Source organism: Malus sylvestris, chromosome 11 (genome assembly GCF_916048215.2).
Source record: "Malus sylvestris chromosome 11, drMalSylv7.2, whole genome shotgun sequence".
NCBI lineage: Eukaryota > Viridiplantae > Streptophyta > Magnoliopsida > Rosales > Rosaceae > Malus > Malus sylvestris.
Window position 1 is genome coordinate 16,160,916 of NC_062270.1, and position 18,286 is coordinate 16,179,201.

At 37.1% G+C, this 18,286-nt stretch overlaps 2 protein-coding genes and 1 long non-coding RNA gene across 4 annotated transcripts; 1 reads left to right on the top strand and 2 right to left on the bottom strand.

Moving 5' to 3' along the window:
• Positions 1 to 404: 404 nt before the first annotated feature.
• Positions 405 to 2,959, top strand: LOC126591125 (glucan endo-1,3-beta-glucosidase 14-like). The gene is made up of 3 exons (XM_050256693.1): positions 405 to 954; positions 1,367 to 2,442; positions 2,633 to 2,959. The coding sequence occupies exons 1-3, from the start codon at positions 900 to 902 to the stop codon at positions 2,693 to 2,695; spliced, it is 1,194 nt and encodes a 397-aa protein (XP_050112650.1). The 5' UTR covers positions 405 to 899; the 3' UTR covers positions 2,696 to 2,959.
• Positions 2,960 to 9,607: 6,648 nt separating this feature from the next.
• On the bottom strand, positions 9,608 to 10,140 carry LOC126588293 (uncharacterized). Its single transcript, XR_007611400.1, has 3 exons — positions 10,059 to 10,140; positions 9,869 to 9,932; positions 9,608 to 9,772 (listed from the first exon to the last, which is right to left on the bottom strand). It is a non-coding gene; the product is annotated as an uncharacterized LOC126588293 (long non-coding RNA).
• A 4,678-nt stretch (positions 10,141 to 14,818) lies between these two features.
• Positions 14,819 to 17,698, bottom strand: LOC126588286 (probable calcium-binding protein CML48). 2 transcript variants are annotated; one of them, XM_050253370.1, is made up of 6 exons: positions 17,086 to 17,698; positions 16,582 to 16,628; positions 15,899 to 16,074; positions 15,683 to 15,701; positions 15,432 to 15,558; positions 14,819 to 15,150 (listed from the first exon to the last, which is right to left on the bottom strand). In XM_050253370.1, exons 1-5 carry the CDS (start codon positions 17,498 to 17,500, stop codon positions 15,448 to 15,450), a joined length of 768 nt encoding a protein of 255 aa, XP_050109327.1. In that variant the 5' UTR covers positions 17,501 to 17,698; the 3' UTR covers positions 14,819 to 15,150; positions 15,432 to 15,447. The 2 variants fall into 2 exon arrangements, with proteins under 2 accessions (XP_050109327.1, XP_050109325.1); XM_050253368.1 differs by lacking the exon at positions 14,819 to 15,150 and having other exon boundaries at positions 15,211 to 15,558; positions 17,086 to 17,696.
• Between the last annotated feature and the right edge of the window lie 588 nt (positions 17,699 to 18,286).

Genomic DNA, 18,286 nt, shown 5'->3' on the forward strand with positions numbered 1-18,286 from the left:
AATGTCACTTAAAGTTCATTTTGGCTTGAATTCAATCAAATTGAAGGTTGTTTAGTGACCTATATGTTTCAAGTGGATAGCAAAATTTACCATGCTAATTATAATTCTTAATTGAATTGTTGATTTATTTGACATCAAAACAGATAAAAGTGTTCAAACAAGAAATCCGTGTGGGAGTTGCGCTGCTCAAGCAATCATACACAACTTGTTTTTTCTGAACAAATATTTTTTCTTTGTCATTAGCACTACTATTGAGTGACATATCTGTCTACTTGTAAGTAGTGGCAGATTCATAATTTTAACTTTAGAGGGTTTCTCTGTAAAACGTCCAAGTATATTTAGTGAGGCAATTCGTCGAGCATTTTGTGGGCATGTCGTCATCTGTTGAGCCATTTGGCCGTATGTCAATCGAGTTTGTCGAGATCCTCTACCTAATGTTGTCGAGGCCTCCTGTAGAGATACTTCGAGCATACATTTCATCAAGTACTTGGTGGGCACAAAAAAATCACATACCATAAATTCAAAGGACTTTACATTTGTTTTCCGACCTCTATAGGTTCTACAACCACCCTAGTCCCTATATCGATTCGCCCCTGCTTACAAGTTATAAGTAGAATATCTAAAATTTTGTTCCCATAATGAGTTTAATGCTTGATTATATGATTTCACGTAGTGTATAAATTTTTGTAAAATATGTGTATCAAAACAAAATCTTTTCTTCTTTGACCAAAAAACCTGTTCTTGGAAGGCAAAGTGCACGCTCCTATATATATTAAAGGATCTTGGGCATTGCTAGGTGCTAAAAGTTGTGCGTAGTTCTTGGGATACAGGCTGCAGGGGCCAGTGGGGGAGGTGGCGGAGTTGCCTTGTTGGAGGTGAAGCCCAAGATCCGATCAGTAATGGCAGCCTCCACTGTCTTATTCACAATTATTCTGCTCTTCCTCGGTCTCTCAGGTTCGTCCTCCTACTTTCTTCCACCTTCACCTGTTTGGTTCCCAAGAAAGTGCAGGAAAATAAAGTAAACACAGAGAAGAAAAGGATGGAAATTTTGAGCTACAAGTCTCAGATTTTCTTCCTGGGTCCTCTTAAAAGAAAATTTTCGCAATTGGGTCTTTATATATTTCCTTTTTGGCTTTCATGAAAGAAAGAGTAACTGAAAATTTGAAAATTCTCTTTTGCCTCCCGTCTAGTTTCCTCTGTTTTCTCACCAACCAAACATAATCCAATCTTCTGTTTTGTGATCAATTTATATTAACCACTCACTAATCTACGATGGGTTTTTTTTTTTCTTTCTAAAATTCGGTATTAGACATTTGACAACGTATTTTCATCGAATTTAGTATCTGAATTTAGTATCTGTTTTCAGATTCAACACTCCAAGTCCAGAGCCTGAGCTTCGGAATCAACTATGGACAAATAGCCAACAACCTCCCATCTCCGTCGCGAGTGGCCGTCCTCCTCCAGTCCCTCAACGTCAGCCGCATCAAACTCTACGACGCCGATCCCAACGTCCTCCAAGCCTTCTCCAACTCTGACGTCGACTTCATCATCGGCCTCGGCAACGAGTACTTGCAGAGCATGTCCACCGACCCTCTCAAAGCCCAATCCTGGATTCAGCAGAACGTGCAGCCCTATCTCCCCCAGACCAAAATCACGTGCATCAATGTCGGAAACGAAGTCCTCGGCGGCAACGACACCCAGCTCTGGTCGTACCTCCTCCCGGCAATGCAATCCGTCTACAGCGCCCTCGTCGACCTCGGCCTCTCCAAACAAGTAGCTGTCACAACCGCGCACTCGCTTACTATTTTAGGAAACTCCTACCCACCGTCGGCGGGGAGTTTCCGACAAGATCTCGCTCAGTATATCCAGCCGATCCTCAGCTTCCACTCGCAAGTTAATTCGCCCTTTTTGATAAATGCTTATCCCTACTTTGCTTACAAGGGCAGTCCAAGTGAAGTTTCTTTGGAGTACGTGCTGTTCCAGCCTAATCCTGGCATGGACGATTCAGTCACGAATCTCCACTACGACAACATGCTGGATGCCCAGATTGACGCCGTTTATTCTGCCATCAAGGTGATGGGGCATTCAGACATCGAGGTCCGGATATCCGAAACCGGGTGGCCTTCGAAGGGGGATGCGAACGAGGCCGGCGCCACGCCGGAAAATGCTGGTATTTACAATGGTAACCTGATTAGGAAAATTGAAGAGAAGCAAGGGACGCCGGCGATGCCTAAAGTTCCGGTCGACATTTACGTTTTTGCACTTTTTAATGAGGATTTGAAGCCCGGTCCTACGTCGGAGAGGAACTACGGACTATATTATCCGGATGGTACTCTGGTTTATGATATCGGATTCCAGGGTAATCTTCCTCAAGTCCAGGGTAATCCTCCTGGAGTACAAGGTCTTCCTCAGCTAACTTTTTCTGCAGACTCGAATGTATATGTAAGTAAACATTACCTTTTGTTAATTATTCTTTCTATGATCTTGGTTGGAGTTAATTTTCTTGAATTTTGAATACAGCGATATATTTATATTAATTTGATATCTAAGCAGAGAAAATTATTACTAGACCATAATTTTCTTAAATTTCTTAACAATGATGCCTAATGCTATATTTTCTTTGTTTTTTCAGGCCATGTCCATCTTCAATTTTCTGATCCTTCTCATTGTGTACTTATTATTATGTGCTTATTAGAGCTCATATATTTTATGAACAACTTTTTGGGGAGGAAGACATGCAGACAGGAGCAAACATGAAGAATTCCACAAGATTTTTTCAGAAGCAATAGGAATTCTAATAGGTTATATTAATAGCTTTAATTCTTCTTATACTGTATACATTTAGTTTCATTGATTTTCTTTCTACACTAGTGAGCTAGCCAATAATCTTCCATAGCAGCTCAATTTTACACAATATTGCTCAATAATGGGAAAAAAGTACACACAATTCTCGTTCTCATTGTATTTTTATCGAGATTCATTACTCTGCTTTTGATGTCTTATGTTCGATTTTTTTTTTCTCTCACTTCTATCGGAAAAAAAGATATTCAAAATGTATCTAGTGTTTTATGTTCGATTTTCTTTCTTCCGCTCTCAATTGTATCGAGAACAAAAAAAAATATCATATGCATGGATTACTTGGATCTAATATAAGACCTAATATAAAATCGAGCGTAATGATATTTTAAGATTTATCTAACCAATATCATTTAGTAAAATAGGATTTTGTTGTTGTTGCTGTTGCTGTTGTACGGTGGGAAATCAAATGGCATCTGTGAGGTAAAGGCTGTCAGGTTCTGTCCACTTCATACGTGCACCAAGTGGACTTTTGACACCAAAAAAAAAAAGAAAAACATATTTTATGAGTACAATGACACATAAATTGTTTGTTTTTATGAGCGGAAGCCATCCCTTCCTTCCTTATCATTCCACTTGTAATCATGCATGCGAATCTTTCCGTGTACAAAATTCTGTATGGCTTCCGATTCACAAAAGTCCGAATTGGCTTTTGACTCTTCCTTTTGGGTTGCCTTTTCTATTTTTCAAATTTTAATTTTAGAGCTATCTGAATTATAGAATACAGTCCATATCAAAAATAAAACAAAATAATATATAAATTTGTAAAGGGACGGAGTTAGAATTTTTTTTTAGTGGGGACAACATGAAAAACAATTAAAAAAAATCTTTTTAGTGTTTAGGAATTTCAAATGACGACAGATCACAATTTCAATATTATAAAAACTTTAATGTAGTAGTGGAAAATGGCAAGTTGATAGGAAAAATATTAGGAAAACTAATAAAAATGATTTGAAAACTTTGAGTTTTAACGATAAAGACAAAATAAAGGATAAAGTGAATAGTACCAAGATTGACTTTTTCGTGTAAAAATGTAGCTTTTCGTTTAAGTGAATAGTACCGGGAGCTTTTCGTTAAAGTTCTCAATATGAACACACAAGAGGCGGATGAGGGATTTATCGGTTTCAATGACATAACAAGATCACTTTTGATCATATTAAGTTTGATATAGAGTAGAAGTAGTATGAATGTATGCTTAATATTAGACATATATTTTCTTCAAAGATAACACGTGTATATATATAATTGTAGTATGCAACTTAATTAACGAATTATTTGAGTAGGGACATCTACCTCTAGTAGGCATTCATTGGATCCGTCCATGAATTTGTATGAGAAGTACATTTTCCAAACTCTCACGATTTGTTGTGATAAAATTCAACGATTAATAATAAGTAATTTAATTAAAATAATATCAATGATATTATTATTGAACCATAGTACGGCTTAACGTCCATAAAATCTTTCATATGGCACCAAAATTAAATGATAATTCAGAAATCCTTATCAACTTTACCTTTGGCGTGTGAACTGTTATCTCGAAAGTGGTCGGCAACACGGCTCTGCATTTTGTTTTTCGTCTATTTGCGGCGGCCTTTCGAGTTATCGAAATTGAAGTTTTTGAGTTTACATGCATTAGGGTCACGAAGTTTTTGCTTGATTTTATATCTCCTGTCAAGCTTAGGTCAAACTTTAACCAAATAAATATTATTCTTCAGACTTTGGATATTATTATTTTTTATCGTATCCAGTTTAGGGCTTCAAGGCTTCAACTAACTTCAGTTCGACTTGCCAATGTTATTTGCGTCCAGTGCTATTTATTTTTACGTGCGTGAGAATTGAGGGACTCTATTGCAACAAATATATTGTTCTATAGATTTGCAATCGATGATTGTCATTTGTTTAACAGTATAACTCGTCCGATAAATACTAGTCACGTGGTTTCATCGATTACAAGATAGTTTTCTCCGCTCGATCACCCTGCTAATTTGTCCATACCTGACATTAGTATTCTCTGCCGCTTGTAATATTTCTAATCCTTAATTATGTGATAACGACGGTTAGAAGACTTAGAACAAATTAAATAATATAATTATATGATAAAAATAGAGGTATTTTTCTTCAGTACTTTGTGCAAAGATTTTCGTCAAAAAAGCAGGCGCAGTGAGTATAATCTTGTAGACAAATTAAACTTAGTAACCATGATTTCTTCATTAATTATTTGGTGGGTGAACAAAATAATTAGTGTCAGAATAATTTTGTTTTACTAATGTAAACAAGATCAAGCAAAGCAATATAAAGCGGTCGCTTTCATTCTTTTGCATTGTAGGATTCTCAACAGCAATTCAGCTGCAGCCTGGGCCCCCAAACCCAAGTAGGATAAGCTTTGACAGATACATATATACACATGGAGTCCATATCACACCGAGTTTCAACGATATGAACTGTCTATTTTTCAACTTAGACGTTGAACTAATTAGTGGAACCCAGTTGATGAAGTGTGGATCAAGCAAGATAGGTGATGTTGGGTTGGCAGTTGACAACCAACTCGATTTTTAGACAGCTTGATCCAACCATTTGGTTTAATTAATTAACGATATCAAATATAAGAGGTTTCATGTCATTGGTTTTAAGAAAACAGAATACCACATTTAATACAATTCTTCTAATTAAATTGTTAGCCTCACATTTTCTGGGGGTCTTGGATGATTGCGGACATGCCAATACGCGGTCGAATAGGCGAAGTGTGTACTTCAATTTTTTATTTTTATTTTTATTTTTATTTTTATTTTTTTGTTTTTCTTAACTTCTTCAAACAATTACGGCTGAGGAAGTAACCCCTCGGAGTTAGATGTTGCATGTTGTTGAGGCCTAAAAATGTGCAGTGATTATGTGCTTTGGGTTGCATGTTGTTGAGGCCCAAAAATGTAATGAGCAAGCCCAATCAAGTCTTGAAGCCCAATTTTCAAGAGAGCCCCAAGTCAAGCGCGAATACATGCAAAGGTGCGGGATCGAGGAAAGAATATATTCACAACCATGTCACACTACCTTAATTGAGCCAAATATTTATATAAATCATGCCATGTCCATGCCTATTTGTCATGCTAAAGTAAGCCCAAGCCACATGCTTAGGGTTTGTCAAGTGAATTGTGGTGTAGATGGTTACAGGAGTTTATTGGGCCTATGTGGAGTCAAGATTATAGAGGATTTTATGCTGCTTGGGGCCAAAGATCCAAGCCCATAACCCTTGTAGCCCACATAGGCAAGCATTGAGAGAGAACATACTTAATTTACCCATTACCTAGCAAGCTAACTAATCTAATTAGAAAGGAATCAAGTCCTAGCTCTAAGATCACGTGAAACCCCTAGCAAAACATGCATTTAATAAGGAGAGAGGCTAACTTTCCCTTCCCAGCTCACACATAAGTTCAACGCGTGAAAGCCATGAGGTGCACTACCAAAAGTAGCGCTTGTGGAAAGCTGACCTGGGAAAGCAACGCCTTGGGAAGGAGGCATGATGCAGGTTTGATAGGTTGGTAGCACCCAGCCATCTTGCACCGAAATAGAGGGTAGCAGAAGAACTAGGGAGAAAAGGGAGAAAGAAACAAGACATAACTAACGATTCCTGGGGAATGAATCATTCAACTACAAATATAGGTCAAGAACTTTAGAGGGGGATTCAAGATAACAAGGAGGGCCAAAGAAGCCAACGAGGCATCAATCTGCAACACGACTCAATAAGTATAAATAGTAGTTTAATTAATTTAAATAGGTATAAATAGTAGTTTAAAAAAATAATTTGTTCAAAACACTATATTTAAATAGGTACAAATAGTAGTTTAATTAATTTAAACAACACATATGAGTTGATGTGTGACTGTTGTACTATAATAATTTTCAATGTGATGGGAACACGACTCAATACACTAAATGTCATAATACAATTGGTTAAAAAAAGTTTCAAGTTTCCAACAAATTGTAATAGTACACTTAATGTACCAGACTGTGTATCCAATACACTAAAAAATCTCTCAGTCGGCAAAGATGGTAAGAACTTCTAGTGAGGGCTTCATTGTTGATCAAACGAGAACCTAAGGCCATCTCAATTGAGGGCCAAATCCCCAACTTAGCCCCTTTTGTCAAAACCCATCTTCAATGGAGGGTTATAAAGAATCTACCCTAAAGGATTTAGGCGCCAATTCCTGAGGGCTTGCTACATTTGGCCCATTTGGTAAGAATGAGTCATCACTGTTCATTGCCCCATAAAGTGAAAAAGACTATCTGGGACATCATATAGCAGTAATTGTGTGCTTCTGGTTGCATGTTTTATCATGCACCCGCAACTTTTTATACACAAACTGACACTGTTTATATGCGGGCCCAGAACTCTAGCCGTTACAATTTTTTTTAAACGTGAAAACAAATTTTATGTGAAATCTTGCTAATCGGTTCTCATTCTTACACCTGTTATACTCTAAGAGCGTGTTTGTTTGCTCTCGTTAGAATTCACTGGAATGGATTACTTTGTTAAAACTACTAATCCCGTGTTTGATGCGAGTTGGACTAAACTTAAATGAGACTAAGTCGGACTTGTTCTGACTAAGTACTTCGCTAGGTCGTCCTAGTGAGACCCCCCAAAAAGCATGGGATTCCTAATCCCGTCTCCAGCATCGTTTGCACGCCTTTGTCGTCTACAACTTCGACTCCCTTACCCATACCCAGATCTCAAACCCACTGCCTAAATCTCAAAATCAATACCTAAAATTCAAAACAAAAAAATGCAAAACCCCCAAATTTAAGCACCTGCAGACAAATCCCCACACAAATTCATAATAAAAAGGCAAAATCACCAGAAAATTTTGAGATTTTCCTAGAAAGTCAGTGAAGGCACTGGGTGGAGAGCTCCGATAAATCCTCTGCGCGAATCTCTGCATAGGGAAAATAGGGGCATAGGGAAAATAGGGGGAGAGTGGACGAGGAAAAGTTGGAGAGGGGAGGGCAAGAGTGGGTAGAGGAAAATAGAAAGAGGTATATGGAGAGGAAGAGAATTCTAAAATAATGGTGAAACAGGATACAGAGAGGAGAGGGAGAGACTGGCGGAGGAAAAGAGGAGGAATGGGTTAAGATGAAAAAACATGAAAAGATATTGGTTGACAGAGAGATGATTCTAGAAACAAAAAAAAATGATAAATTATTAATAAATATAGATTAAATAATATAATATTTGAATCTTTTAGTTATCTTCTTCTTAGTCGGACACTGCACCAAACACTTCACTAAGTTAGTACAACTTAGTCTAGTCTAAGCCAGTCCAGTTTAGTCCCTGTAGTTAGTCAAGTCCAAGACAGTCCGGTGCAAGAAACGCACCCTAAATACTTCTCTCCAAAGATAGATATATTCGGTATACATCTTCTTAAAAAAATAATTTGTTCAAAAAATTATATTTCGATAGGTACAGATAGTGTTTTAATTAATTTAAGGGAACTTTAACGAAAAGCACCCGGTACTGTTCACTTTAACGAAAAACCACATTTTTACACTAAAAAGTCAATCCTGGTACTATTCACTTTACTCTTTATTTTATCCTTATCATTAAAACTCAAAGTTTTCAAGTCATTTTCATTAGTTTTCCTTTAATTTAAACAACACATAGGAGTTGATGTGTGAATATTGTACCATGATATTTTTCAATATGGTAATTAAAAAGTAATAAAATATTGAGAGGAATAAAAAATAGCCCATGTACCCAATGTTCTAAAAGACACTAACCGCTAGTTGGGCGGCACATTAGGACCTAATGACTAAGTGGCTAGGTGGACCATACAGATTTAATTCAATTTATTATATATATGAATTATAGCCTACTTACACTCTAAAAAAGTTTATACTTGTAGTGAGAAATTGGGATAAGTTAAAACTTAAGCCATTTTGGCATTGGCATCATCACACCTGTGCACAGAGAGAGAGAGAGAGAGAGAGAGAGAGAGAGAGATAATGAAGAGAAACACGAAACAATGAGAGAAATAATATGGGTTCTTTTTAATAAAAAATTAAAAAATAATGGAACCCTAAACTTTGAATTGCCTAGCCACCGCCTAGGCCGCCTGATCAACTTAGGTCACCTAGCTCTTCTAGCCTGTCTAACCCGTCTAAGCAGTTGCCTACCCCTACTTGATTTTCCTCTACATTTTGACCTTAATCGCATCGATCCTCCACCGCCTAAGTCGATTTTGAGAACAATGCATGTACCATTCAAGATGAAAAATTATAACCCTGCACTATTCCTTAAAGATTATATTTTTAGTATGCTATATTTAAGAATGGTGGCTAAATATGGCCAAACCATTGGAGATGCTCTTAAGAAGGCTAATGAGATCTAACTAGAGTTCTTTTTTCCCTTGAGCAATGGTACAATAGAACGAGAAATTTTTCCGGGTTCTGGTCACTATGACCCTTGGTGTTGTAATGAATGAAAATAGACACGTGGCTCTTCCATGTTTAAATTAAATTGCAGTCTGATAATTTCTGAGATAGTGGGCCCCGCAAACTAGAAAATAGAAACTTCGTTAAACTCCGTCAAACTGTGTCTTTATCTCTGCCTCCTCCATCATCCAGATTGCTGCAATGTGCGACGGCCTCCTCCTCCATTGCTAATATCTCAGTTCTCTATAGCTTCTTTGAGTAATTTCTTATTCTTTTATGGGTATTTATTTTTCTTCTTCTGGTTTTCATACTCTTCTTATCTGAGAGGGCACTCCCAACAAAACCTTTCGAAATATTCAGCTTTCTTTCCCCCCGATAATACCTCTGCAAACAAGCTATACTAGAGCAAGAATATCTCATATCATCAGGGTTAAAAGCAAGAGTATCCCATATCATGCTTTTTCCCTGTCTTTTCCTTTGGCCTTGTTCTTACCTGCAAGACAAGGAGAAAGAGAGCAATCAGTCAGCACTTGGAATCAAGCTTCCAGCCAGGAACTGACTGCCTGGAACCCCTTACCTGATTACTTACCTGGCATTGCTCTCGAGTACTCATCTTCAACATCTTATGCTTCTAGGGAAGATACCGCATCTGCCTGAGGAACAGATAGGGCAAGTGAGAAGGATACAAGGAAGCATGTGGAGACAAGCGTAACAGCACACGTGCCGATACATCCACTACTCTGAGCAAAAGTATCCCATATCAGCAGGGTTGAACGTACTCTAGATTTGATGGACTTGTTTTGACCCTCAAATTCTTCAGTCGGCCTTATACTCTGGAGGAAACCAGAAAACCCTCCAGCCCAGTTCAAGAATAAGCCTGTGGAAAGTTACTTCTTCAAAAGCAAAAGTATCCCATATCATATCTTCTCATTTTTCTTCTCTTTATCCTTCATGCTGCCTGCAAGATAGGGAGAATGTGAACAATCAGCCGGAGCTCTGATTGCTTACCTTGTCTGTCACCTCTTTCAGCTGATCCCCTAGCTCGGCGACTGGGGAGACTCCTACTACATGGTTTGTATCGCGCTTCACCAAGCCTGAAACTACAAGTAAGCTTCAAGTGAAATTGATACATTACCTTGTGCATCTCCACCAGTTAAAGATACCACCCCTGGATGGAGGAAGAGTACTTCCAGAAAAGATGCCACATCTACCTATGAGACAGATAAGGCAAGTCAAGACGATACCACACTCCGGTACTTAGAAGTTTCGTGATTACGAGATCATTCTCCCACAATATTTCCTAATGTCATTTGTACTAAATCATTCACTTGTACTCACTAAAGGAGAGCTTGAACCTATGTACTTGTGTAAACCCTTCACAATTAATGAGAACTTCTCTATTCCGTGGACGTAGCCAATCTGGGTGAACCACGTACATCTTATGTTTGCTTTCCTATCTCTATCCATTTATATACTTATCCACACTAATGACCGGAGCAATCTAGCGAAGATCACAAAAAGCGACCGTTTTCGCTACCTAGGATCTATCTTGCAAGAGAACGGAGAATTAGATTGAGATCTCAACCATAGAATACAAGCTGGATGGATGAAGGGTAAGAGTGCATCCGGCGTGTTGTGTGACCGTCGTAGGCCACTGAAGCTCAAGGGAAAATTTTATAGGACGACAATAAGGCCAGCGATGTTGTATGGCACAGAATGTTGGGCGGTGAAGCATCAATACATACACAAAATGGGTGTAGCGGAGATGAGGATGCTTCGTGGGATGTGTGGGCACACGAGAAAGGATAAAATTGGGAATGAGGATATCCGAGGTAAAGTAGGAGTAGCCGAAATTGAAGGAAATATGAGAGAAAATCGGTTCTGGTGGTTTGGACATGTGCAAAGAAGGCCTACTGACTCTCCGGTTCGAAAATGTGACTACAGGACAGAGGTTCAGGGCCGAAGGGGTAGAGGAAGACCTAGGAAAACTTTGGAAGAGACCCTAAGAAAAGACTTGAGTACTTGGATCTAATTACGGAGGACATGACACAAAACCGAGCGCAATGGCGTTCTAGGATTCATATAGCCGACCCCACTTAGTGGGAAAAGGCTTTGTTGTTGTTGTTGTTGTTGTTGGTTTTCATACTCTGAATTTCATGAAATCAAACAAGGAGTATTGAATGATTTGGCTTGACAAGCCATGCATGGCGGCCCATTTGCACTAATTTTTCTGTAAAATGAGGTTTTTATCTGATTTTTCTGAAAAATGATAGTACAACTCAAAGAAACAATCTGAAACTAAGGGCTGGTTTGGTATTGCTGTGCTTTGAAAAAAAACTGTTGTGAGAATAAACGGCTGTGCTGTGAGAATAAGCGGCTGTGAAATAAATCAGTAGAGTGTTTGGTAAACTTTTTTGTAAAAGTGAGTTTGAAAAAAAAAAACAGTCTGATAGTGGATCTTTTCATTAAAGGAGCACTATAGCTCCGTGTGCTTTGAAAAAAAACCAGTTTTCCAAAGCTGCAAATAGCAGCTTCAACTTTTTCCTTTGATTTCAGCTTATTCTCACAGCAGCTTCCAAAATAAGCCATTTTTTTTAGTTTACCAAATACCTAAAACCCTTACAGCTTTTTTTCATGGGTGCTTTTTTTTAAGCACCTCACTCACAAACCATCCCTAAATCTGAAGCAATTGTTGATAAACTGCAGTATAGATTGGTGTCTTTGTATGAGGGCAGGGAAGGCCATCAGAACTAAGGACAAGAACCAGAGTAAGGGTTCGTTTAAATGTTATTGACGGCAGTGGAAGTTTGGCAGACTTTCTTTTCTCTTTGGTTTTTTAAGAATGCAATTTAATTGAAACATGGAAGAGCCATGTGTCTAATTTTCATTCGTTGGAACACCAAGTGTCATATGTGACTGGAACCTGGAAAAATTTCTCCAACAGAATGTGTCAACCATAATATAGTACAAACTTGATATGGAAGTTAAGTTGAAGACTTCTCACTTACAAGTAAACATAAATGTCAATAAATCATGATATTAAAAGAGCTTAATGTTAATTTAATTACATTTGTTATTCAAAAGCAAGTCTTGTGTTCGAATCCAATCCAACATCAATTGGATAAGGGTTGAACTAGAATGGATGCATCAAGTTGAAAATCAAAGTTATCCATAATAGACGAATGAACATAATATGAAATTATGAATTTTACTTTACTAATTGAAAAGAATCATCGAGAAGGCTATACAACTCAAGGAGACTGCATCTTGTTAGACTTACATTTTACAAAGTCACAAAATGTTCTATTTATAAAAGACATTTTACAAAGTTACAAAATATCCTATTTATAAGGGGTTAGTGCCCTAATCCTTTTATTTATAATAGTACCCTTACATATTAATAAAAAAAATATTTTCAACGTATCCTAACCGATTATCAAATTAAATTGGTTTGTACAGTCTGCAATTCAAAATCTACACTGGATCGAATATAAATTGGCTGAATATTATCAGTTTTGAAACAGATGAACACCAACGGATCGAAAAAATATTAACAAATTCGAGCCGACGATTGATGAACGCCTCTATCAAAAGGTAAGAAATGTTTTAATTTACAAAACAAAAATGTGAGGGTAAGAAATGTTTTAATTTACAAAAAAAAAAAAGGTAAGAAATGTTTTGAAAAAAATGGAAATTAGTTGTGGGACCCACTTCACATTAAACTTCAACGATCCGAAATGTTTATTTAATAAGTCTTGATTCATAGATCATCCTTGCAAAAATTTAATTCAATCCAAAACCGTTTGCCTATTTAATTATCACGATGAAATCAATGTTTCTTAGAGAACAAAGTGTTTGTCAATTTCTTCGAATTCAATTAGATGCCTCAAATATTTCCGATTTGGCTAATATTTTGCAAAGATGATCTATGAGTGCAACTTAAAAAATAGATAGTTCGAATCGTTAAAGTTCAATGCGGTATGAGCCCCACAACTAATCTTCATTAAAAAAAATGGAAATTCATTCTCTAAAAGGCTTCCGACATCTATACACACACACACACATACCATAATGCTTCTTACACACACCCTTGTTATTTTTTAGGCATTGATTATCTTTAATTCATTTGATCCAATGACATGAAATTGAGAAGAATGTGTGAGAAGTTTAAATAAGGACGTGGATCACTATCCTAGGCCAAATTACTTGAAAAGCATTGAACCAATTCTTGTCTAGGTGGTCCACTGCATAGCCTGCATTTTATTAGTGAACGTTTAATTGTATTCATAGTTTCTTATGGAAAAATAAATAAAAAATCCTTGGGTGTTCCGGAGTGATGGACGGAGCCAATGAAGGCCTCACTCAAGTAATTCGTTTGTTTAGTTGCATACTACAATTATATAATATATACGAGTTATCTTTGAAGAAAATATATGTATCTAATATCCAACATACATTCATTCTACTTATACTCCATATCAAATATTATATGAGCAATAGTGCTTGTTCTGTCATTCAAACCCAAAAAACTCTCTCCCGTCTATCATGTACTTATATTTTTCTCATCACTTTGCCACTTTCCATTACTATATTGAAATTTTTGTAACATTCGAATTGTAATACATCATCATTTGAAACCATTCTAATATCATATTGCGTATGACCATATTATAATAAGGTTTTCTTAATTGTTTTCGGTTGACCCACTAAAAGAAATTTCTGATTTCGTCCCTAAGTACTTGGTACTCTGATTGTTTTAATTCCTAAATCTTTATTTTATTTTTTTAAACAAAAACTTAACAACTAAATAATTTAGAATATCATATACTCCAAAGCACTCCAGAACGTCTCTTCTCGTGGGATGGAATCATATGGCTGCATATTCGCAAGGAAATGATACACGTGCTTAAAATTATTACTCCAGCCGCCCAAGGCTAAAGATCCATCCTTTGTCTCCTGTGGAATACTGCAACACCGTGACGACCTTTTCAACTACAATTTACAAACGTGTTGGTGTTACTACCGGTTGGCTAAGCAGCCACCCCCCATGTGTAATTTCAATCATAATTTTTTCACTTTACAGCCGTGTGCGGCCCGTTACAAAGTTGTGTCACGAAATGGATGTGGAAAATGAGAAGATATATCTCTTGATCTCTTCCAGCAAGACCATCATATTAACTGATCCGTATCTTTGAAATTTCATCTAATAGTCTTCATCTGCAAATGAAAATTTTTAATTTCTAATCACGAACATAAAAAAACCGTAAAGATTGAATGTCGCTAGAGGAAACAAAACAAAGGATAATTATCGAAATTAAAAAGTTAAAGCTTTTAAAAGAAAGAGAAGAAGATGCATCAAGGAGCATATAAAATAATCAGACAAAATAAAAGCAAGTAGGAACAAGAAACATGAAACAAACAAATACTTTGTAGGGTAAAAATAGAACTAGCTGTAGGAACCACTCCACGTCGAATTTAACGATCTGAACAGTCTATTTTAAAAGTCTCAATTCATAGATCATCTTTGAAAAAAAATCAATTTAATCCGAAACCATTTGTCTATTTAATTATCACATTGAATTTCATTGTTTCTTAGAGAACAAAGTGTTCGTCAATTTCTTTGAACTCAATTAGATGCCTCAAATATTTTCGAATTGGCTAATATTTTACAAAGATATTTTATAAGTTGCAACTTGAAAAATAATGATTCAAATCGTTAAAGTTCGATGTGATGTATGCCCAACAGCCAATCCTCATTTTTTTATCCAGTCCCTTAACTCCAAACCGACTAACCGTGAACTCCAAGTGATGTCCATCGAGAAACAAGCACAATTTTTTCGTACAAGGGATCAGTAGGATGACAGATGACTCCTGTTTCAAACAAATGAGGGCAAACGTAACAAGAAGATTAGGCGTTAATTACAAAAAAAGTTGGAATCAGTAGAATCCTATTTCAAACGAATGATCTCAATCGAATACACCCCCTTTATCGGGCATGTTTTCTCCTTTTACATCGTATTGACAAAGGTTCAAAATCAACAATCAAATATACAATGCGAGCAACTTTTACAATTCAAAGCATAAAGCTTGCCTAATGTACACAGTACAAATTCCTCACCAGCAACGAAATACTTAACAAACTAAATACTTACAAAGAGGAAGGCCAAATCAATTATACGACACAAGAAATGGGATGACCATAGACATAAATTCGTCGTAACCAAAAGTTGCCGAACCAGTATACCGCCGATCTTTCTCTTTGAACCTATCGGTCAAACCCTGAAATCAAAATAATGACAATATTTACATGTAATTAGCAAATTCCGGCAAAAAATTCAGAATGAAAGATCAGCACACTGCATTATCTGCTTAAAGAATTGCATCAAACTAGCAATTTGCTCACCCTCACAATCATCCCGCATCTGCATATCAAACAAAACGCTATGTCAGAAGAATCATAGCCACAAAATGATTCTTAGGAAGAACTGAACAATTCATGTGAAACTATCTAGGGGTTATGCCAGACGTCTGCCTTTTAGACATGATTTTACCTGAGCAGTGGTCCTAATTCACATACTAGCAAAAGAAAGCTTCCACTACATAATATTAGAAGACTTACTCGACAAAACTGTCAAAGTTGAGTTCAACCCTGCGCCCGCTTCCATCGTCATATTTGGAAATCAAAAGTTGAAGAGCAGAAGGTGGCATGGCAAGGCCTAGACCGTAGAGTGCATCTCTCAGTTCCATAGAATCAATCTTTCCACTCCTATCTTTGTCATACCTCTCGAATATGGACTGCAATTTCAGGTTTAAACAATAATTCAGTGTGACAATTTATAGCAAAGAGAACATGGAATGGATTTATACAATCTAAAGCATGTTCTTTTAACAAGTAGAGAGTCAGGCAGCATTCTCTGACTCCTAAAAATGGCATTGCAGAATGGCAGTGTATGACAAGATTTGATTGGGTTCCACAAACTAAATTATCAACAACCATATGAAACATATTTAGCAGTTATTGAAACCAATCGGCATAGAGAACTTCATCACTAGGTGATCGTTACAATTTAAATAGTTCTATAGTAGTTTATATAAATTAAGAGTTGAACCATCAAATGAGTACACCTCAATCCTTACAAGTTACAATAGTACCTACTACATGAGATATATTAACAAAAACCAAAGCATTCTTCAAGCAGAATAAATGGGAACCGAAAGCACCCTAAACCCTAGTCATAAGGAACCATTAACTATCTCAAGAACAGATACATATCACAAAAGAAAGTAACGGATGATACTTACTCGCCATTGTCCAAGACAAGTCCAGAGTGCAGCAAACTCCTTCGGCCCTATATCGGAAAATTTATGACAAATTAATAAAGTAAGAAGAGTTAAAGTAATAAAAGGGAAGGAAAAACAATCTACTAGCTGAAGGGGGCAACCATTTTTATCAGGTCAAACAATACAGAATTCTGATTCAATGAAGAAGTCAAAAACCATTGATGCACACATAGTCAGAAGTACATTAAAATTCCCAGCCAAAGTTCAAGCTGGCATTATTTAACAAAAATATATTAATTTTAGTTAAGCTTTGGCAATTGAAATGGATCCTAAAACACCAGAAATAAGCAACCCATAAATTCAATTGAGACAGAATCCATATTTGTAAAATGCTATCTGAAATTCTAAAAAATACCCTTTTCAAACCTAACAAATAAGGTTTGAAATTCCCTATTTTTGTTCTAATTTCTAATCAATTAAATTCGAAGAACAAAGAAGGTATAGATTGAAAGGCAAAAAACTCACCGACTTTGAGAGAATCCGTGGGACTTTTGAAGAGAAAAATGAGCAGGCGAATGGTCCTGAGGCTAAACCTCTGGTACCCAGAAGACAGAGCTTGCTGCAGCTCGTGCTCGTCGATGTACCCACTCCTGTCCCTGTCCACCATCTCAAAGCTTCTAATCACGGCCGGGTCGGTCCCTGCGGGAAAACCCGACTGCCCATATGAAGAAGAAGAATGAGAAAAAGACGACCCATATGGCTGGTGCTGCGGCTGCCCGTAACCATGGGAGTACTGGGGAGAAGAAGACGACGAATTATGCTGCTGTTGGGGCTGCCCGTAACCATGGGGGTATTGGGTGTGCTGCTGCCCGTAGGACTCGGGCAGGTATGGCGCAGAGGGCGCGTAAGGGTGAGAGCCGTATTTCCCATTGGAAGCCATTGAAGCAATTTGCTTCTGGGTTGCTGAAATTACACAGATTTTGGGGGTTTCGTTTTTTTGGTTGCGTGGGAGGAAACGCTGCGTTTTTAAACCGTTGTAGCGCCGCGAACCGACGCAAGCAAGCGTGTGGTGGGTTTGTTTCGGCGAAATGCGGTCGGGCGATTTGCGTCCGGTGTTTGTTTACAAATTGAAGTGTTGGACTTCCATTGCATACGGTTACAAATTTTCAACTGTTAAAAGTATATACGTTTACCAATTTTTAACCGTTAGTACTTTTAACGGAAATGAGCTGGCCCTTTAGAACAAAGTACTCCTGGCCTACTCTATCTGGACTACTTTTATTCTAATACGAGCCGCACAAATGAACCGCGTGAATAGAATATTGTAATGGATAAATTACTATTTACAAAGTATATTGACATAAGAAATGAATTTTTTTTTATCCATTGAGAGGTAAGAGATGAATTACTTAAGAATAAAATTTATTTATTCATACCCTCCTAAAAATGGGACGATTAGAAGGAAGAAATTTTGCATATTGTTCGATATTAGGATAATGCACAATTCAATTCGGTACTATATGGGGTTGGATCAAAATCGAAAAAAAATTCAATAGGATTCGGTGCGGTATAGGGTGGAACAAAGTTGACTGTTCGGTACTGGTTCAGTTTCAATTTTGATTGCATTGATAGAAACACACACATTGTATTTCAAGAAATTTCGATTGACTTCAACCCACCACATTCAACGCACACCACACTCCAACTTCAACTATTACAAATTTAA